The sequence below is a fragment of the Phodopus roborovskii genome, unplaced genomic scaffold (assembly GCF_943737965.1).
Source record: "Phodopus roborovskii unplaced genomic scaffold, PHOROB, whole genome shotgun sequence".
Classification (NCBI taxonomy): Eukaryota; Metazoa; Chordata; class Mammalia; order Rodentia; family Cricetidae; genus Phodopus; species Phodopus roborovskii.
In genome coordinates, this window is record NW_026126540.1 from 21608863 (window position 1) to 21630841 (window position 21979).

At 45.5% G+C, this 21979-nt stretch overlaps 1 protein-coding gene across 1 annotated transcript; it reads left to right on the plus strand.

Moving 5' to 3' along the window:
• The first annotated feature begins 103 nt into the window (after positions 1-103).
• On the plus strand, positions 104-10570 carry Isg20l2 (interferon stimulated exonuclease gene 20 like 2). Its single transcript, XM_051199483.1, has 4 exons — positions 104-563; positions 1601-2614; positions 9501-9701; positions 10349-10570. Exons 2-4 carry the CDS (start codon positions 1757-1759, stop codon positions 10460-10462), a joined length of 1173 nt encoding a protein of 390 aa, XP_051055440.1. The 5' UTR covers positions 104-563; positions 1601-1756; the 3' UTR covers positions 10463-10570.
• The last annotated feature ends 11409 nt before the right edge of the window (positions 10571-21979 follow it).

A 21979-nucleotide genomic window follows, 5' to 3' on the forward strand; every position in this document is an offset into this window, starting at 1 on the left:
GGGGTCAACTCTGCAGGCCCAAAGCGAAGCAAGAACTCCGAAACCGCCCTACAACAACTCTTCCCGAAATCGCGTCCAGGTTGAAAACACAAGGAGCACTAGTCAAATGTCACAGATTCCACCGAGGAAGGCCATTCGCGCTGGAGGCGCGAGGGGTCTCGGTGACGTCACAGAGGCGCGCCCAGTACCGGCTCATCGCGGGGCGGCCAGCTGTAGGTCCCGCCCTCCCTCCCGGAAGTGGGGCCACGGTTCCGGCGCGCGCTGTTCCGCTTCCCGCGGCCCACCACCTTCGAGTTGTACCTCCACGGGGCCCGAGGGGCCGGGGAGCGTATCCCGCCCCCGCCCCCACCCACGCCACCGCCGCCTCCTCCGCCGCTGCCGCTGCTCACACACTCGGAGTCGCTGGCCTCGCTGCCTGAGGCGGGGGCGCTGAGGGCGCGTGTGCGCCGGCCGCCTTCGCGCTGCCACCCGCGCTCCTGCCGTCCCGGCGGTGTACGTCGGCGTGCGCCTGCGTCCGCATCCGGCTCCGGACGCTTGCGATCTTAGTGGGACCCAAGCTGCAGGTAGGCGTGCGGGGTGGTCACCTCGCGGACCATCAGAGTGTGCTGGACGAGGTGGTCCTCCTGGATTCTGGAGTCTCCTCCACTCAGACCTTGTGGCGATGTGAGGTGTCACAGGTCCTTGCTATGGGGCGGGGGCCGGGGCGGAAACGACAGGTGAGGGGCGTGAGAAGGTCGCCCCCACGCGGAGCCGAGTGAGAGCTCTTCACTTCTGGTCCCTCGCTGAGGATGCCCTGGGTAGTCCAGAGGACATCAGTGCTGTATCCTCTCACAGCTGGCAAACGTACTTAGGAGTTTCGCTTCTCTGCTGTTTGCAGAACACTCTTGTTTTGACTTCATAGACCTGGCAGAGTTGGGACTCCGTGGGCTCCACAACCCCTTTTTATCCCCAGCCTCAGCATCTTTATATTATTAGAACTTTTATTTGTGTGCTTTGCTTGCATGCATATATATATATATATATATATATATATATATATATATATACACACACACATATATGTCTATGTCTATGTCTATGTGTACCGTGTAAGTGCCTGGGGTCTGCAGAGATCAGAAGGCATCCCCCTGAAACTGGAGTTATGGATGTTGTGAACTGCCACATGCGTGCTGGGAACTGAACCCTGTGTCTCTCCCAAAGCAGCAAATACCCTTAACTAAGTCATCTCTCCAGCCCCAGTATCTCCATTAAAAATAATAAATAAGTAAGTAAAGACACTTTGATCTGGAGAGCGGAAATATATCCCTTTTAAGATCTACAAGAAAATGAATTGTAGGGCTTCAAATAGTATCGGCTTGCCTCAGTATCTCTCTTTCTCTCTTTTAAATAAATTGTTTATTTTCATTTTATGTGCATTGGTGTTTTGCCTATGGCATCCTCTGGGACTGGTTTGTGAGCTGCCATGTAGTTGCTGGGAATTGAACTGGTGTCCTTTGGAAGAGCAGTCAGTGCTCTTAACTGCTGGGCCATCTCTCTCTAGCCCTTGCCTCAGTGTCTCTTAATCCTTCCAGAATTGGTCTTATCTTTTTTTCCCCCCCAGGCCTATGGTGAAGGTATCAGGATTACTTTTGTCCCCAGGGCTAATTGCAGACCTACACATGTGTGGACTATGGGATTCTACAGAGAATGAGCCCCTCAGCCTTCTTCCATCAGTAAGCCATTCTTCCCAACTGCTCTCCCAACATTCACTGTCCTCATGTCTACCATACTCCTGAATTTGGACTTTGGGGAACCTCCAAAAAAGGCATTTGGAGGAAATGCCAAGCACCAACGTTTTGTCAAGAAGCGACGGTTCTTGGAACAGAGAGGATTTCTGAATAAAAAGAACCAACCTCCTAGCAAGGTATCTAAGTTGCACTCAGAACCTCCAAAGAAGGGGCAGTCTTCTTCAAGAGTAGATGGCATTTTGAAGAAACTTCCAAGCCCAAAGAAGAAGGAGGCAGCTGCCTCCAAGAGGGAGTCAGAGCAGTCCACAGACAAGAAAGCATCATTGTCTTGGCTGACCCCTGCTCCTTCAAAGAAGACTAATTCTGTTGTGGCTAAAATAGATTTGCTAGGGGAGTTTCAGAGTGCCCTTCCAAAGATTAAGAGCCATCCATCTCACACCCAGAAGAAGGGCTCCAAGAAGCCCTTAAAGAAAAATGCAGAGAACTCCAGCCAAGCTCATTCAGAGAGTAAGAGTTCCAAGAAGCCCTCACAGAAGAGTGCTACACAGAACTCCAGCCAAGCTCAGTCTGAGAATAAAGGCTCCAAGAAGTCCTTGAAAAATGCTGCACAAAATTCTGCCCAAGCTCGTTCAGAGGAAAAGTGCCTTAAAGTATCCCAAAACTTGCCGGGGAAGATGGTGGCAGTGGACTGTGAAATGGTGGGCACAGGACCCAAGGGACGTGTGAGTTCCTTGGCTCGATGCAGCATTGTGAACTACAATGGAGATGTGCTTTATGACGACTACATCCTCCCTCCCTGCCATATTGTGGACTACCGGACCAGATGGAGTGGCATCCGAAAATGCCACATGGTTAATGCTACACCCTTCAAGATTGCTCGGAGTCAGGTGAGGAGCGTGGGGCTAGACAGTAGTGAGGGGTTGGGAGAGCCCTTCAGCAAGTGATATTCTGGGGAGGTGTCGAAGGATTGTGAAGGGAGGGAGAATAACGTCACATGAGTAAGGTTTCCTACTGGAGTAAGGAATTGTTTTTCTGGTGGCTGTGACAAAATACCTGACCAAAGGATTTAACAGATTTATTTGCCAGTTTAAAGATACATTCCATCACAGCATAGAAATCATGGCAGCAAGAGCAGGGTGCTGCTATTGAGCAGTCAGGAAAGCAGAGAAATGAATGCTGAGTCTCTGATTCTTTTTCATTCACCCTAGGAATGAATAGGTTAACCTCAGTTAACCCAACCAAAAAGCTCACACGCACACTCAGAAATTTGTCTTCTAGATAATTCTTGGTTCTTTCAAGTACATAGTTCTGTCATAAGTCCACCCCTTGTCAACTTGATGCACACACATAACACATTTTAGCCGTAACCTTCCATCCTCAGTCCTCACAAGCTCATAGCCATCTCATAATTCAAAATGGATTTAGTTCAGTTTCAAAGGTCTCCATAGTCTGTTAACAGTCTAAACACTGTTCAAAAATAAAAGTACAGAGAGTTTCTGAAACTTAGACTTTTAACTGTGAGCCCCATCACATCAAAACACAAAGGCTGAGCGTGGTGGAGCACAACTTTATTCCCAGCACTCAGGAGGCAGAGATAGGTGGATCTTTGTATGTTCCAGGCCAACTAGAGTTACAAAAGGACCAAATTTAGATTTCCTAGAACCTACCTGTCTTGTTATGGTTTCTTTGTGATAAAATATCCTAAACAAAAGCATCTTGGAGAGAAAAGTGTTTATTTTATAGTTGTAATCCAGCCAGAGGGAAGTTAGAATTAGAACTCAAGGCAGGAACTGAAGCAGAGTCCAAGGAGAAATGTTACTTACTAGCTTACTCCCTCCTGCCTTGCTTAGCCTGATTTCTTTTTTTTTCTTTTTTTTTTTTTTTGTTATTGTTGTTGTGTTGTTTTTTGTTTTTGTTTTTTTCAAGACAGGGTTTATCTGTATTGCTTTGGAGCCTGTCCTGGAACTCGCTCTATAGACCAGGGGGCCTTGAACTCACAGAGATCTGCCTGCCTCTGCCTCCTGAATGCTGGGACTAAAGATGTGCGCCACCAACGCCTGGCCTTAGCCTGCTTTCTTATAACACCCAGGACCACCTGCCTCAGTCACCATAAAGAAAATGCACCACAGACTTCAATCTTGTGGAGGCATTTTCTCAAGATTCCCTCTTCCCAGATACATGTCTCAAATTGACATAAAACTAGTACAATAGACCGCTTGTTAACTTGACACACAAACACATTATTGTTAAATCATAACCTTTCTTTTCTTGTCCCCAATATGTCATATTAATATCAGTAGCACAATATAAAATGTTCTAAACTTTAAAAAAAATTTCAGACTTTAAGAGTTCAGTCGCTTTAAAATATCTCAAGTCTCTTCAGAATCCCAAAGTTTCTCTAAAGTATCGTAACAATGGTTTCCTGTAAAATCAAAAACAAGTTTAAATACTTTCTTATTTCCAAAGGAAAGACCCAGGACACAGTCTCACAATCGAAGGAAAACAAAACTGAAATCCAACGGTATAAAGCTTAAGTGTCATGTTCTGAGACTCATGATTTTCTAGGCTCCAAGAAACTTGCCACAGCACACACAGCTTTTCTCCTAGGCTCAGGCTGGCTCCATCCCAAAGTTACTGCTCTGCTTGGTGGTCATCCCAGGCACTTGCATCTCCAAAATGCTGGGGTCTCTACTTCAACAGGGCATCTTTACCAGTAGCCTCTCCTGGGCTTTCTTCAGGGACAGTGACACCTTGCCACCTGGTGCCAGGCCATAACTTTTCGTCACGATCCCTTCAGTCTTGGGTCTTCTACTACAACTAAAGCTATACCTTCAAATGCCTCTCCGTGATCTCATCATGATTTTCAAAAGCAGTACTACATGGGTGACTTTTTTTTTTTTTTTTTTTTTTTTAATAAATGTATACAGTTCTATCTGCATGTACCCCTGCAGGCCAGAAGAGGGCACCATATTTTATTACAGATGGTTGTGAGTTATCATGTGGTTGAGCTGTCATGTGGTTGCTGGGAACTGAACTCAGGACTTCTAGAAGAGCAACCAGTGCTCTTAACCACTGAGCTATCGCTTCAGCCCCCACATGGGTGACTTACATGTGGCTACCAGCATGAGATGCAGCCTTGGCTGGAACATAGCTTGTGTGTGCTGATTCTGGAGAAGTACTTGCCAGAAGAGTTCACCTGAGTGATGCTTCCTCCTCCTCTTTTGTTGATTTGTTTTTTCAAGATAGGATCTCACTATATAGCTGTGGCTTTTCTAGAATTCACTGTAGATCAGGCTGGCCCTGAACTCACAGATCCTCCTCCCTCTGCCTCCTGAGTGCTGAGAATAAAGGTAAATGCCTGGCCCTTGATAGAGTCTTTAAGGGACTTTAAAACTTCCCCGTGAAACTTCACAAGCCAACTTTCTTCTTCTGCACTGCTCTCAGTATTATCTTTTAAGTTCTAAATTTTGAACAACACTTAATGGCTTTTCCAGCCCCAAATTCCAAAGTCCTTTCACTATCCTCCCAAAAACACATGGTTAGTTTGATCACAGCAATATCCCACATCCGGATACCATTTTCTGTCTTAGAATTTCTATTGCTGTGATAAAACACCTTGACTAAAAGCAACTTGGGGAGGAAAGGGTTTGTTTTAGCTTATAATTGTAGTCCAAGAAGGGAACTCAGAGTAGGAATTCAAGGCAGAAAGCTGGAGGCAGAAACTGAAGAAGAAACCTTGGAATTGCTTACTGCCTTCCTCCTTCCTGGCTTGCTTATAGCACCCAGAAGCAACTGCCCAGGGACATGGCAAGGAAAGAGTAAACCAGAGTGATACTGAAACTCAGCAGGGCAGACAGCAGGGCCTCCAGCTCTATGTCTAGCATCAGGTACTTGTGATGGTATTATCTGGACTGCCAGGGTCATAGGTAGCCCAGCCCTTGCAGCTCTGCTGCCTACAGCACACAGAGTCCCTTTGTTGGGTTAGCTTCGCTCTGTGCCTGCAGCTTTTCTTGACAAATACAATATGGTTTTGCCATTTCCAAAATCCCAGATCCTGCATTATAGGTTTCACCTTCACAGCTTTGTGCAGGGGTCTCCTTGAAGGGACACCAACCCTGCCACATAAGGCTTGGCCCCCAAATGACCTTCAGGAATCTTGATGCTTTTTTCATGCCCTAAGATCAGTGTCACATATTGTAAAGTTCTGCCTCCAGCTCAAAATACAGTCTGGTCCCCTGTAGGGACTGCTGTAGGCTTTGATGAAAAATTAGTTGAAAACTCTTTCCTAAGTGCTGTTTTTAAGCAGGATCCTCAGTTCAGCTTTCTTCATTTAAATGAATGTGTGTTTTCACATCTTGGGGCTTTCTGTGGTTGGCAAGGCCCTTAAGTCACCTTTTCCCTTATCCCAACGAAGGTATTACATTTCATAGCTTTAAATGTATGTATGTTCCTTTCCTCACCAGACTGCATTCCCCCCCCCCCATATTTTAATGTTCATGCTCTCATTCGCTGTAGACCTGGATAAGAGCAGTGAGCATTCACCTTCACACAGCTGGGGTAGAAATATCCTCTGCCATACAAATTAGTCCATTACTTTTTAATTCAGCCTCACTCAAATTCTCTGGACTCTTGTGAGCCAGGCCTCATTGTTGACATGTCTCTTGGGATTCTCTTCTTCGAGGATCCCACCAGATCCTCGAAGCTCTGTTGAGCTCTGTGTGCACCATTCTAGGGCTTGTGTAAACCACAGTTCTGTACTCCTCCATTCCTCCTCTAAAACAGTTGTAAAGACCTAAGAACCACATGGTCAGGGTCTTAGTTACTGTTCTGCTGCTTTGAAGAGACCATGAGCCTTTAACTGGGGGCTTGCTTACAGGTTTAGAGGGCTAGTTGATAACCATGATGGCAGGAAACAGGCTGGCAATGGGGCAGTGGCTGAGAGCTTTACATCCTTTACAGACTGCTGGCAAAGAAAGACAGACACTGGGTTTGGCATGGGCTTTTGAAACTTCAAAGCCCACCCCCCCCAGTGACACACCCCCACTCGGGCCACACTTCTGATCCTTCCTAAATAGTTCACCAACTAGGGACTAAGCATTTGAATATATGAGCAAATGGTGGCCATTCTCATTCAAAGCACCACCCCTCTACTATTCTTCTGTATTAGTTACTTAACTGCTATGAAAGGGGTATTTTGGTTTATAGTTTGAAGGTTCAGTATGGTGATATACTGGAGTGTGAGGCATGCAGCTGGTTACTACCATTTAGGGTGGTATCTCATTAACTCTCTAGAAACACGCTCCCTCACAGACATGCCCAGAAGTTTGTCTCTGCTTGATTCTAGATCTTGGCAAATTGGCAAGCTTAACTATCATATGTTGCTGGAGTTTCTTGTCCCACCAGGGCACTGTATTAATTATTAAACCTTTGGCGGATGGCTAGGGCTTCTTATTGGCTAGTTCTGTCTTAATTATTAACCTATCTCTATAAACCTAAGTATTTCCGTGTGGTCTTGTGTTACTGGAGAAGAGTCCAGACCTATCACTTATTCCTCTGAGGTCTTCCCACAGTCTTTTTCTGCCTACTTTTCCCAGAATTCTTGTCCTAGTCCCATCTATCTTCCTGCCTCTATTGGCCAGTGTTTTATTCATCAACCAATAAGAGAAACATATATACAGAAGGACATCCCCCATCAATCATAAGATTATTAAGTCAGGAAGTCAAACTAAGTAGTGAAAGTAATTTTACTGATTGAGATCTACTTTAAGTGTGTGGTAGAGTTGACCTCAAGAATTAACAGCCAGTGAGCAGGTGATAGAAGTGGGCAGAACAACAGGAATGAAAGTTGCTTGGGGCAAGTGCTAAAAGTGTTGTTAGCAGGAGGCAGAATGTTACCTACATGTTTTCCCACCTTCCTGCCTGGTCCCACAGCTGCGCCAGCCCCAAATATCACACAGAGACACTATTAGATATAAAGCTGTTAGCCTGTTACTAGCATTTCTTATTGGCTAGCTCTACTTAAATATTAACCCATAAGTATTTCCATGTGGTTTTATCTTACCGGACCTCTGTTCTCTCTCCTTCCTACATGTTGAATCTCCTTCCTCCTTTCTCCTCTCCTCCTTGTCTCCTAGTCCCACCTATCTTGCTTTCCTATTGGCCAACAGTGCTTTATTCATTAACCAATATGAGAAATGTATTTATAGAATGACATCTTCTATCAGCAGAACTTTTTGTTTTTTTATTTTTTCTAGACAAAGTTTCTCTGTATAGCTTTGGAGCCTCTCCTAACACTTGTTCGGTGGACCAGGCTGGCCTTGAACTCACAGAGATCAGCCTGCCTCTGCCGCCCCAGTGCTGGGATTAAAGGCGTGCACCACCACTACCTGGCTGAGGCAGAATTTTTACACAAACAAAATAAAAATGGGCTGGAGAGGTGGCTCCAAAGTTAAGAGCACTTGCTACTCTTGCAGAGGACCTGGGTTCCATTCTCAGTATCTGTCTGGCAATTCATCTTCAACTGTAACTCCAGTTCCCAGGATGCGCTTTCTGGGGCCATCTGAGAGGCCTGTAGTAAAAGACATAAGAGACACAAGACTTGTAGGGGGTTCTCATCCCTCTCTTAGCAAAGCTGCTCATTCTAGTCCAGAGCTAGAATGAACAGGAGTGGAGGGTAGGGTGAGAAAAATAAAGGAAGTGAGATGGGTCAGCTGGTCCTGGGAGGCCACCAGAGGGCACCCTTGATCTGCTTTGCAATTTGAGATCCTTGCTCTTTGCTTTCTCTAGACAGTCCCAGTGATTATAACAAACAATAACCCTGATTTTTCTGATCCCCCCCCCTTGAGTGTTATGATGATAGGCATGTGCTACCACACTTGGTTTACAGTGTTGGGAATATATCCCAGACTAGCCTCAAATTTGCTATGAGGCCAAGGATGACCTTTAACTTTGGTTCTTCCTGCCTTCATCTTCCAAGTATAGGGATTACAGGCCTGTGCCAATATGCCTAGTTATTGTAGCTGGGGTTCCAACCCGGGGTTTAATGCACTCTGGGCAAGCGCTCTGAGCCACATCCCTAGATCCAGCCCTGTTTTTTTGAGAAGGATCTCATGTAGCTCAGGCTGTACTTTAGCTTGCAGTTCACTTGCCTCAGCTTTCTGTGTGCTGGGATTGTAGATTTATGCAACCTTGCCTAGTGATTGATTTTTTTTGTAAAGATTTTTTTTAAATTATGTATATATATGTTTGTTTGTGTTTTTATATGTGAGTACAGTGCCTGCAGAGACCAAAAGAGGCTGTCAAATCCTCTGAAATTAGGATCATAGGCAGTGAGTCATCCCTACATGGATACCAGAAGCGAAACACTGGTTCTCTTGGACCAGTATTCATTCTTAACTGCTGAGTTCATGGCCAGCATCTTTAATGTATATGCCATTGAAGACTGAAGGAAGCAACTAGGGGTATAGGTCAGTGGTAGAGCATTTGCTTGGCATTTGGGTGGGAGTATGTGTGGGGGGGGATACTAAAGACCATTATTGGGATGGAAATTAATAAACAGGTAAGGAACCTCTGGTGATGTAGATCCAAATGGGATTACATATAAAAGTTCTCTAGGGAAGCGAGGTGGGTTTCTGAAGGTGGAACACCGTGGAAGAGAGCATTTCAAGAATGGATGGGGGCAGACGGGAGCTTGGTGGTATGCTATATGGTGACCATGTTGGGCCTTCAGGGTGTAGGAGCTCCATCTTTCACCTCCTTATGTGCTCATTCCAGATCTTAAAGATACTCACAGGGAAGATAGTGATAGGGCATGCCATCCATAATGACTACAAAGCCCTACAGTACTTCCATCCCAAGTCCCTCACGAGAGACACTTCCCAAATACCACTCCTCAATCGGAAGGCTGACTGCCCAGAAAATGTTACTTTGTCACTGAAGCATCTCACCAAGAAGCTGCTGAACCGGGACATCCAGGTAACTTCTCTGTGTGTAAGGAGAAATGATTCCTGTGTACCTCATAGACTGTACAGTGGGAAAAGAATACTACTCAAGCATTTCACATGCTCAGCAGTCAGTCAGGGGGAGTGGCCACAGAATACAGAGCTGTGGATACATGTCACGTGGAGAACATTTAAGAAACAATACTCAGAAGGCCTGTCTTTGACCTGAAATGTCCTGCCTGTGCAGAACTTAAATAATAAGATACATATACATTGCTACAGAAATAAGTATATTAGCCAGGAGGTGGTAGTGTACACCTTTAATTAATTAATCCCAGCATTTGGAAAACAGAGGCAGGTGGATCTCTGTTCCAGATCAGCCTGGTCTACAAAGCTAGTTCCAAAAGGGAGGGAGGGAGAGAGAGAGAGAGAGAGAGAGAGAGAGAGAGAGAGAGAGAGAGAGAGAGAGAGAGAGAGAGGGAGAAAGGAAGAAAGAGTGTATTAGACAATAGCTGGCTTCCTGGGATTTGAACCTCAGAGATGTGCTAGGGAATAGGGCCCCAGCAGAGTTCTGACTACAGCTCATAAACTGTAGAAGAAAATATGGGGTGGTTGTAGGGAGTCCAGAGTTGTCTGGAAACAGAATAAATAATTCTTGTTTTCTTCAATGTTCCCCTTTAGGCTGGGAAAAGTGGACATTCCTCAGTGGAAGATGCCCAGGCCACCATGGAGCTGTACAAGTTGGTTGAAGTTGAATGGGAACAGCACCTGGCCCTGAATCCTCCAGAAAATTAGCAGTTCCGGGAGACACATGCAGTAGACCAGCTTCACATCTGTAGAAGCTGGAATTGTTGGGGAGAGGGGCTTGACCAGAGAGTTAATGCCCATTGAAATTTCATCTCAGCCATTGTGGTCACTGTGTGGTTAAGTGTCTCATGGAAGGAGAAAGTCTTCATGTTAAAACCCACCTCTAGGCCAGGCAGGTAACACAGGCCTATAATCCTATGTACTTGAGAGATTAAGACAAGTTATAAATTTAAGGTCTGCCTGGGCTGCAGAATTAAAGGCCATCAAGACCCTGTCCTAACACAAAAAGAGGGCTGGGGTAAAGCTCAGTGCTAGAGCACTTGCCTAGCATGCACAAGCCCCTAGGTTCAATAGTAGTGAGGTGGGGGAGGGTAGAAAGAATGGGGCACGACATGATGAACTATAGACTGTTTACTTTTTTAGTAGCGCTAACCACATGTCCCAGGGTGCTTGTGCCGGTCAGCTTTCTTGACTTTGAGGAAGCAAGGCACACTAGGGAATACAGATTCACACATTACCTTATCAGTGGGACATATAGCATCAATGTCTCCCTTTGGTGGGGAGTGGGGTAAAGGAGTTGTTGTATTGCCAACAAACGCTTAGGTACAAATAACCTTTTTCTCAGCTCTGAGAGTAAGGGTGTGTGTTGTTTACCACTGTGCCTGGTTTTATGAATTGTATGGGGTTTTTTTTGTTTTTGTTTTTTTAAATATAATTATATACCCTTTTACTTTCAGAAGTGTTCTGATTGGATGTAGGCATGGTGGTCTCTAATCCCAGGGTTCTGGAGGCTAAGGCAGGAAGATCAAAAATTCAAGGCCAGTCTGATTACGTTGAGGTGCTCTGGCTCATAGAAGCAGAAAAAGAGAAGGAACAGATTTTGTGGCTGGTTGCGGTATAACCATATATGTATAGCACAGAATAGCAGAGTTTACTTCATTTTGGTTCTATTTAGTTATGAAGAATTTACAGTTTTAATAGCCTTTCAACCCTTTTACCTTGCAAATGAAGCCTTTTAAAACTTCAAATGATCCTTTTATAATAGAAAATTAGTGTTTTTCCATAAAGAATATTTTTACTTTATGTTTATGAATGGTCATCCTTAGTTTATGCTTGTCCCACTAGCTCTTCTAACTTCATTTAACCTGCATTTGTCCTCATCTATGTTTTGCCTGAGGACATTTTACCTTTCTTTCATTCTGTATGTCTTTCTTACTGCGTCCTCCATATCTGGCTGGCCCTGGGCATCTCCTTCTCTTGTTCTCTCTTTTTCTCTCTACCCACTAGCCTTGCCTATCCCTCCTCTGCAAGGTAAAACAGCAACACACCTTTGGGGGTGTGGCAAGAGAAGATACCAGATCCTCTGGAACTTAAGGTATAGGTTTGTGAATTTCTAGAAAATTGGTGTTAGAAATCAAGCTGGGATCCTCTGGAAAGAACATCTTTCCAGCTCATGTGGTGGATCCCCCACCGCCAACCACCCAGGCAGGGTTTCTCTGTGTAGCTTTGGAGCCTGTCCTGGAACTCGATCTGTAATCCAGGCTGGCCTTGAACTGACAGAGATCCACTTGCCTCTACCTCCTGGGTGCTGCAATTAAAAACCTTCGCCACCACTGCCCATCATGCCATCATGGTGGATTTATTTATTTATTTATTTATTTATTTATTTATTTAAGCTTCACATTAAATGGTGTAGAGGGCTGTGTAGTTCTCTAAGAGGATTCTAGGATCTCTGGATGGCTCTCAATGAAGACCATATATATTGGATGACTTAAAGCTCTGGTAAGCCTTTGTGAAGTGATACCCTGAGCCATGTAGGCACCCTCATATAGAGGGAATGTGACCAGCGGAGTGAATCTGTGGGCATAAAGGAGGGACAGAGTGGGGGAGGAAGCTTGTCAGCCAGCTCTTCCTTAGTGGTACACACCCTCATCTCCAAAAGCTGAGTCATGGGTCTATCCAACCGTACTATTCCTACTCTTCAAAGCTATCTCCATTCCTTCGTGGTTTCATTTTGCCATTTAATTATTTGTGGCAATGAAATTACTTTAGTTCTTGGAGTTTTAATGGGTTTTGTCCCCAATCCTGAGTTCTGGTGTTAGTTTCTGAGGGGTGATGTCTGTAGATACAGTAAGAATGCAGTTCTCAATGGGAGCTTCATTGTGCCGTGCACTATACTGAGAGGCCTTGAGATGCACCATGTCACTCTAAGCTGGGGGGGGGTTTGCTAGGTTATTTTTTATTTGTATGGGTGCTTTGCCTACATGTATGTCAGTGCACTATTTGTGTGCTTGGTGCCTGTGGAAGCCATTAGAGTGTATCAGATCCCCTGGAACTGGCTTTGTAGATAGTTGTGAGTTATCATGTGGGAATCAAACCCAGGGCCACTACTCCAGCCCCTCAAGGTAGTATTCAAACTTAACAGTTGGAGATTAAAGTTAAAACCAAGAAGGTAAGAAATATTTCCCAGGCCAAGTGTAAAAGGTTGGCAGCATTGGCACTCAGATTTGCTGAGTAGGCCAGAAGTCCCTGCCCTGAATTTGCATCTGAGTGGCAACTAGCACGACATGAGTCCGGTTCTAGACACCGGAAATGGTATTGTCTTTGGCTAAGAAGAGCCAGGAAACCTCAGTGTACCATGCATTTTGCTGTCCAGAGCCAATATTTAATGTAGTAATGAACAGGTCTGTGTTTCTGAAAGACAATACTGGGACTATATGGAAGCTGCTTTGGGGAAGGGCCAAGAGGTGAGTTATCTGGAGAGAGGAGCATGTGAGTATCAGTAGGTGACATCAGCAGGACCAGGTGATTGGGGCAAGAGAATGAACAGATGAACCAAGGTGCAAGACCAGCAGTGAAGGATTCATCAATAGATGTGAGCAAATAGGTTTGAGGGAAATGAGGTGGGTATTTCCTGACTTCCTGAGCTGTCTGAAGATAGCCAGGTGGTTAGACCAGATACGTTTAGCAGATTAAGGAGACCTATAGCCGAAAACTAAAGTTTGGAACCAACATGGTAAAGCTGGGTTTTAGTGGCTCATATCTGTTATTCCAGCACTCATCAGCACTCATGAGACAGAGATGGGAAGATCACAAGGTTTGAGGATTTGGGACAGGTCTTGCTATATAGTCATTATGTAGACCTAGCTGGCCAAAAACTCCCAAGACAAGAGTCAACCTCTGCTGGGATTAAAGGTTCCTGCCCTCCCAAAAGTAAATCTAAAACACAAAACAGCCAGGTATGTGGCACATGACTTGCTTGGTTCTTAAACACAAAAGCACACATCTGCTCCAAGGCTTTTGCACCCATCACTTATCTGGCAGTCTTCTTTGGATCTTTATGAAACTTTCTCATATCTTGCATATACATTATACCCATGCTTGTACACATACAATCTCAGCACTTGGGAGGCAGAGGCAGACATCCCTTTGAGTTCAAGACTAGCCTGTTCTATATAGTTCTAGGCTAGTCCAAGGTTACATAGTGAGACCCTGTCTAAAAAATAAAAAAAAAAAAAAAATGGAGTGGCATGTAGGATGGCTTGGCAGTTAGAGGCACTTGTTCATATAGAGGACCCAAGTTTGGTTCCTAGCACCCATATCGGGCAGCTCACAGCCTTCAGTAATTAGCTTGAGCACCTTCACACACATGCATTGACACATACAGATGCACTCATAAACCCATGGGTGGGAGGAAAGTGTCTCATTTGTAGCAGTTTGCTTCTCCCAGTTCTGAGCATGTCTGTAGTACTCAGACTGAGAATGTGGCAGATGCTGAACTATACTTTGTTGGTGTAGACCTGTAATTCCAGCTATTCTGTGGTCTGCCTGGCAACAGAGAATGAGCTAGAGAGGAGAGGAAAAAAGCGAAATCCAGACTCCAGTCAAGGTGAGAGCATGAAAATACTATTTGAGAGTCAGTAGACACTGAGGTACTTATAGGCAAGGTTGATGGTATGAAGAAAAGGGGGCATATATGTGTGTCACACACACAACAGTATGTGAACTTGTCTTAGGAGGAGCTCTTAGAGATGGTGGCATTTATGCAGAGACCTAAAAGATCAGAGGAAGCAAGTTGTGTAAAGACCTTGGAGCAGATGTGTGCTTGTGTGTGTAAGGAACCATCAAGGGAGCCTGCATGACCGGAGCAGGGTAAGCTAAGATGGAAAGGGTAGGTGGTCAGAAGGAGGGAAAACACATAGGCAGATAACAGGACTTTGCTGTACATGAGAAGGATTTGGAGTTTTACATTACATCCAAGCAGAAAGCCACAATAGGATCTAGAGCAGAGGAATGCAACAAATTAGTATAGGTTTACCCTTAGCTGCTGTGAGAGAGGCTGCCTCTGTCCAGAGTGGTGGACCCAAGCAGGTATGGTCAAGGGTAGAGGCTGACTGCAGACACTCTGGACAGTCAATGGGGCAGAGAATAAATGGGCAAGTGATACCTAGTAGCACTAGTAGGAAAAGCTCAGCTTTTACATAGGTCCTGGGGATCCCAACTCACTGTCACAGTGACCCACGCCTGAAAAACTTCTGTATGAGTTCTGTAGTAATCCCCACCCTCGACCCTCCCATCATTTAGCCATGCTGGTTTTCTCTTTTTATGTATGATGTTCTCCTCTTACTAGAGATAGTGGCAACCCTATGCCCTTTTGTGAAGGTGTACAGAATGCCTAGGGTTTCCAGAGAGGGTAAAGAATTCTGGGGTCTAGGAAGATAGAGGGTCAGTTGATGAGACACATGCTGTACAAGCATGAAGGCCTGAGTTTAGGTCCCTGGCACCAATGTAAAAGTTAGATGTGGCAGCACATGCCTGTAATCAGTGCTGGCAGAGACAGGTCTTTTGGAGCTCACTGGACAGCCAAAGATCCTATCTCAAAAATAAGATGAAGCTGGGTGTGGTAGCACATGCCTTTAATCTGAGCACTTGGGATGCAGAAGTAGGCAGATTACTGAGTTCCTAGGCAGCCTGATCTACATAGTGAGTTCCAGAATAGTCAGGGCTATATAGAGACAGATCCTTGTCTCAAACAAAAATCAAAACCCACCCACCATTGACCTCTGGTCCCCACACATGTGGACTGGCATATATATACATGTGTATCATGAACACATGTGCACACAAGAATTGCATAGAAGTGCAATGTCTAGGTCCCACATATCCTTCAGTACCCCAGAGTGATGATCTAGTGTTGTGAAATATTTCACTCTGATTGGTTTAATAGAAAGCTGAAAGGCCAATAGCTAGGCAGGATTTCTAGGTTTCAAGAATGCTGGCAAGAAAGGGAGATGCCAGGGATACAGAGCAAGCAGGATGGGCACTATGGAGATGAGGTAATAAAATCACAACAAAGAAAGTAATAGAAATGGCTTAATTCAGACTGTAGCCTGGGGGAATTCGTCCCCTCAGACAATGGCTCTCCATCGCTGCCACTAAAGGTAGCTCTATACCCGATTTACCTCCTATCATAACTAAGGAAAGACTGCCCCACCTTGGCTTGGCAAAGTTTAGCAGTCTTTCTCCTTTGTGTCCTGCTTGTCCAGTTTGTATAGCATATTGTCAGCAGTCAAGGCAAGAGCAGTTTCTTGCTCAAATGGCTAGCTTTGCCACAATGAAAGCAAACTCTATATGGAAGTTCTTTGATGCCCATCATTCTTTTATGAAGTAGATTGGTACTGTCAGGAGCAGACATGTCTCACTGTCATGAAAAGCTTTAGGTTATTAAACATCTTAATATTCTCTAGGTCTCTGAAATGTTTGAAGCTTGTCTATTTAAAATATATCTGTTTAACCTTAAAAACATACCTAACATGATGATAAGTTTGATTATTATAGACAATTAACTACTAATGTGCATTTCTTAATTATATATTACATTTTTAAATGAGCTGCAGGAGGACAAACCCCAAACAAGAGTAGAAACATACAGCATAATAAAAAATAACTTTAAATTTGTATCAGTATAACAAAATTAATACCAATGTAAAATATTTTAGGTTAATAGTTGTCTTTTTATCTTATTTTCCTATATCCCCCTAAATGACGACAAATATCCATAACCCATCAAATGACCAAACATCACTCAATCCACCTCTTGGAAATGTGGGCATTGCGTTGTCTAGACTGCTTCCTGTTGTCTGAGGGCAGCAGCATCTCCAGGAGATCCTGAGAAAACTGAGATAATGGTGGTCAACTTCTGGGAAAACTAGTTATAACATTTGTTGTCCAGTCTCAGAATTGTTCCCATGCAGAATGATCAGTCTGTATGTCACCTGTCTTGTAGTTTTTTTTTTTTTTCTTGGTTTACTTCTTCATATCTGTAGCCAAGATTGTCAGGTCTCCCTCAATCAAACCTGACCTGTTAACCTTGAAAGATCCATAGGCTTTCATATCCTGTGGAAACAAAAATATAATCTCTCCCCTAACTCAATACATATTCTGAATTCTATTTTGCATACCCTTCCTAAATCTCAAATCTAAAATTTCTACAGGATTCCAGTTAACTTCTACATAACCTTGAGGGTTCCTATCATCTGGTGGTCATTCTTGTATGGTAACTGGAAATATTAAGATTGGTGTTCAAATGATGTTAGGCCACTCCTCTTCAATTTCATAATGCAATGTTTCTGTAGGTTCCCCCCTGCAAATTCCTCTGTCTCTGTGTGAATATTTTCTTGTTTTTATTAGTAGATCTTTCTAAGGCTTGTATCTTATCAAATTATATTTGGCAGTTATCACACCACCTTTTAAAGGAGAAAACTGATAGTAATTACAATCAACATGTCAATCACAGCTAGGTCATTTATTCCCTTATTTACATTTTCCATCAAACTATCCATAGTAGCACTTATACAGGGTCCTAGCACCCTGCATTGTGATGTTCTCCACTCTTAACTGGAGAATGATCTCTCCTAAAGGATTTCCCAAGTATCTCACCAAATCTGACTTCTCTAGGAGTCCTGGCAAGTGGCAGCCACCTGCTGTGAATGCCCCTGCAGAGGGGCCCACTCCAGAGCTGGCTGGAGTGACCCCTCCTTCTGTGTGATTATGCACTTGGTTGGAGCACTAAAATGCTATTTTACCTACTAGCAGGAAGACTGTTCAGGCCATGGTGGTGGTGGTGGTGGAGTTCTATTCCTCAGACAAGGTCTCTGTTGCTGCCACTAAAGGTAGCTTTACCTAAACCTCTATCATTCTAATAAAACTCAAGATTCAAAGGTAGCTCAGTTAGAGTAGCAACTGGCTACCTTTCTCTCTTTGCTGGTATCCCTGAACTCCACACCACCTCAACTAATAAATCCGCCTATGCTCCTCCCTTCTATTTCCCATCAACTACTTACTAACCCTGTCTCTCTGTGCCCAGGTTAATTTTATTTAATTAACACAAGTGCAACACATCTTTACATAGTTAAAACAAATGTAGCATAAACAAATGTAACCCATCTCCATCTTTGCCTAGTTAAATATTACACAACAGAATCCTGCTCAGTTGGTGCCTCAGTTTGAGTTATTACTGCTATGATGAACACCATTACCAAAAGCAAATTGAGAGGAAAGGGTTTATTTGGCTTACACATCTATATCCATAGACCATCACTGAAGGAAGTTAGGACAGGAACTCAAACAGGACAGGAACCTAGAAGCAGGAGCTGATGCAGATGCCATGGAGGGGTGGTGCTTACTGATATGTCCTCCATGGTTTGCTCAGCCTGCTTCTTTTGTTTTGTCCTGTTTTTTTGAGACAGGATATTTCTGTGTAGCCCTGGTTGTTCTAGAACTCACTCTGTAGACTAGACTGGCCTTGAACTTGGAAATCTGCCTGCCTCTGCCTCCCAAGTGCTTGGATCAAAGGCGTGCACCACCTCTGCCTGGCCACAGCACAACCTGCATATTTAATTAATTAATTTATTTATGTATTTATTTTTATATGTTTTACAGAACCCAGGTCCACCAGCCCAGGCCTGGTCTGACTAATAATGGACTGGGCCCTCCTTTACCAGAAAATGCTCTCCAGGCTTGCCTACAGCCCAATCTTATGAAGGCATTTTCTCAATTGGGGTTCTGTCCTCTGAAATGACTCTAGCCTGTGTCAAGTTGACATAAAACTAGCCTGCATAGTTGATTACTTACTTATAAATAGTCTATGAGAGGCCCCCCGATTATAACTCAAAAGAGGAAGAAGGCAGGAATGCCATGATCTGGCTGCTGTTGAGGGAACTGGAGCCCACACCCAGAGAATCCAGACTGGCTGCCTTGTACTGGGCTAGCTGGCAGAGTAGGTAACAAGGTATCCTTGTGAGCCCTGGCCCTAGGACATTTCTGGCTCTGAGCCAGCTACTAGTATAGTAGGAAGACTCACCACTGACAACCCAGATCACTGGGAAACCAGTGCTACCAGGGTTTGGGAAGGTGTGAGACCAAGACCATGAGATAGTAACAAGGCAATTGGCAGCTATGAAATCCAGGAAATACTGGCCTGTTTAATTCCCCAGAGACATATTCTTGCTAATCTCCAGGTTCCAAAGCTCCCACTTAGATGACTTGGCTAGATGACTTGGCCCAAGTTAGTAGCAGAGTGGCAGGCAGTAGAAAGTTGGGGGCATCATTAGGACAGCATACATGCTCTGCTAGACTAACAAATTCATAGGCCTCAGGTCAGTGCCCTTTGGGAGTGAGACAGCCTGGGGCCCTGACAGACCAGATGAAGTAGGAGTTTGGGGTAGTATAGTTTTTCTTTGCTAGCTGACATTTTCCAAAGCTGGTACCCACAGGGAAGAAAAACAGAACTTAACCACTTCATACATCTTTTGCCCATTTTGTTCACACTGCCCAGAACAAACTACTAGATCTAGGTCATTGTGGGGGGCCTCCTCTCCTCCCCCTACCCCCGCCCACTTACCAGCTACCTGGCTTTGCTCTTAGAAGAGATAGGAGTGGAGATGGAGAGCAAGGCCTTGGCTTGGCTAAGGAACCAGATTCTGATAATTTGAAGCTTTATTGTTACTCAATTTATGTGTATGTGCTAGACTGCATGTATATTGTGCACTGCATGCATGCCTGCTACCAAGAAAGGCCAGAAGAGGGCAACAGATCCACTGGAACTGGGGCTGGAGAGATGACTCAGTGGTTAAAAGCACTGGCTGCTCTTCCAGAGGAACCAGGTTCAATACCCAGCATTCACATGGCAACTCACAACTGTCTAACTCCAGTTCCGGGGTATCTGACACCTTTACACCAGTGCACATAAAGTTAAAAAAAAAATCCACTGGAGCTAGAATTAGAAAAAGACTGAGCCACCATATATGTGCTAGGAATTAAACCCTCCGGGAGAGCAGCACAAGTGCTCTTAACCACTGAATCATCTCCATGCCCAGACTAAAGTCTTGTAACCCTGCTTATCTCTGCTGATTCAAGATGTCAACGGTAGGGGGAGAGGCCCAGTATCTGGGCTGTTTGCCTCTGTCCCTTCTTCCTCCAGGCACCAGATAATCTGAAAGGTATGGGAAATCAGAGGAGGGTCCCAGATTCCAGCTCTTTTTCTCTTTCCTACCTCAGAGGGCAGGAAAGGCAGCACCAGGGAAGTGACTGAATTGGGATTCTCCAGACCCAGTGCCTTGGGCAAAGTGGCAGAGTTGGAGGGGGCTGGGCCATCCAGAGCTGTGTGTCCTTTTCAGAACAGGCCACTTTCCCCAGGTGTCATAAAAACTGTAGGGCTTGCCCATGGCTACAGTCCCATCCCTCTTCTCCTGGCTCCTAGGGCTGAGTGCAAGACAGTGTTAATGGCAGATGGATACAATACTAGGAACCAGACCTTAGAGCCAACCCAAGTGTAACTGCAGGTCAGTCTCCATGCAGGGGACTGAGACTCAGTCTGGACACGTCCTCAGCCAGTGCATCCCTACCCCACCCTCCTGTCTTCCTGGCTCAGCCAGCCCAACCCAGCCCAGCCCTGAGGAGAGCAGGAGAGCGTTGGCAGCTGGAGCTGGGAAAAGCATGGCAGAGCCAAGAACAACAGAGGCCCCGCCTGGGTGCTGTACAGACCCTCTTCTGACTTGGGGTAGCTCCTCCTGCTTCAGCCCTTCCGGTTGTTTCCTCTCAGGCTCCTGTGCTGTCCTGCTGGCCCTACTTGCCTCCTTTTGCCAGACCTGGCAAAAGGTCTGCCCTGCATGCCATTGCATCCTCTGCCTTTGGGTGGAATCTCCCCTTAACCTCAGGTTCCTCCCGGTCCTCTATCCTCCTTTCCTAATTCTCAGGGAGTTCCCTCCTGCACCCAAAATTTTTGGGAGGTGAGTTGCTTCCTTTCTAGGTCCCTGACCCTGTGTTTCCACTTTGGGGCTCTATTGCCCTCCATTCTGCCACAGTGACAAAGGCTGGTTTAAGCCAGGGAGACAGGAGAAAGCACAAGAATCCTTTTTTCATGGAGGAGCCTAATGGGAGGGAGGATGCTTGATCTAAGCTCTCTGTGCAGTGGAGCCCTGAGGATACAAGGGCTCAGGAGACACAAGACTAACTAAACGGCCCCATCACCCCCTGCAAGTGCCCAGACCAGCCTGGCTGACTTTCCCACCAGAGGCACTGGCCTGAGCGACATCCACCACCAGTTCTGACCTTGGCAGAGAATCTCTAGTTCTGGTTGAGGGTGAGTGTGGGGATTTTGTGACTTTCCTACTCCACCTATCACCTGTTGGACCCTGGCCTTTTCCATGATGGACTGGGTGGTTCTTTATCTCCTACACAGCCTCAGGGGAAGGGATGTAGAGGGCAGGAATGCCTTCTATTCCAAGTCCCATACTGCAGCCCTCCAGCACACCCAGTCTACCCACACTTGTTCCTTCCTGCCATCTCAGCCCATCTCTGTTCCTCTGCTCTCAGCCTTCCTCCTAGCCACACAATGGAACAAAGCACCAGAATATTCTTTTACTCTCCTGAGCTTGTCTGTTTCTTCCTCATTCCACCCTCTGCTTGCCTCTGCTTCCCTATTGTGTCTCAAACTTCTGGCGGGAGAGGGAGCCCCACGAGGGGTGTGATCATGGGAATGGGGTCACTTGGGGCAGAGCTGCAGCAGATTTGATTATAATTGAAAGGCCAGAGGCACCGGGAAATTCCTTTCCTTATTGATCCCAGTGGGAAATTAAAGCCAGTGGTTGGGCATGGAACTCTTATTGGCTGCAGCTCCTCCCATCACACAGCTCTGGGGCCCTAGCCCCTGCCCCTTGTCGGTTGCATCCCCCATCCATATCCATCTCCGTAAGCCCTCCCCCTAGTGCCTCCAGGCCCCCTCATCCCTCAGTGTCTCCTTTTCCCAGCTGCTCATCTCAGCACCCCTGCTATTCCCCTGCCTCCAGCAGGCTGAAACCCCCAGCCCTAGCCAGTCAGCATATTGCCCCCACCCTCACTCTCAAGTTGGGGTGCTTGGAGCTCTGGCCCTGAGCAGCCAAACCACAAACACATCTGGAAGAAATTCCCCGCCCAGTCCCACTTCCCTTTGTCTTATGTTTCTGA

What these genes read in the sequence shown, in the direction of transcription:
- Isg20l2 (XM_051199483.1), top strand. Translation starts at nt 1,757, where the DNA reads ATGTCTACCATACTCCTGAATTTGGACTTTGGGGAACCTCCAAAAAAG. An exon ending in TCAAGATTGCTCGGAGTCAG is followed by an intron (nt 2,615 to 9,500) that starts GTGAGGAGCGTG and finishes TGCTCATTCCAG; the next exon opens with ATCTTAAAGATACTCACAGG. An exon ending in TGCTGAACCGGGACATCCAG is followed by an intron (nt 9,702 to 10,348) that starts GTAACTTCTCTG and finishes GTTCCCCTTTAG; the next exon opens with GCTGGGAAAAGTGGACATTC.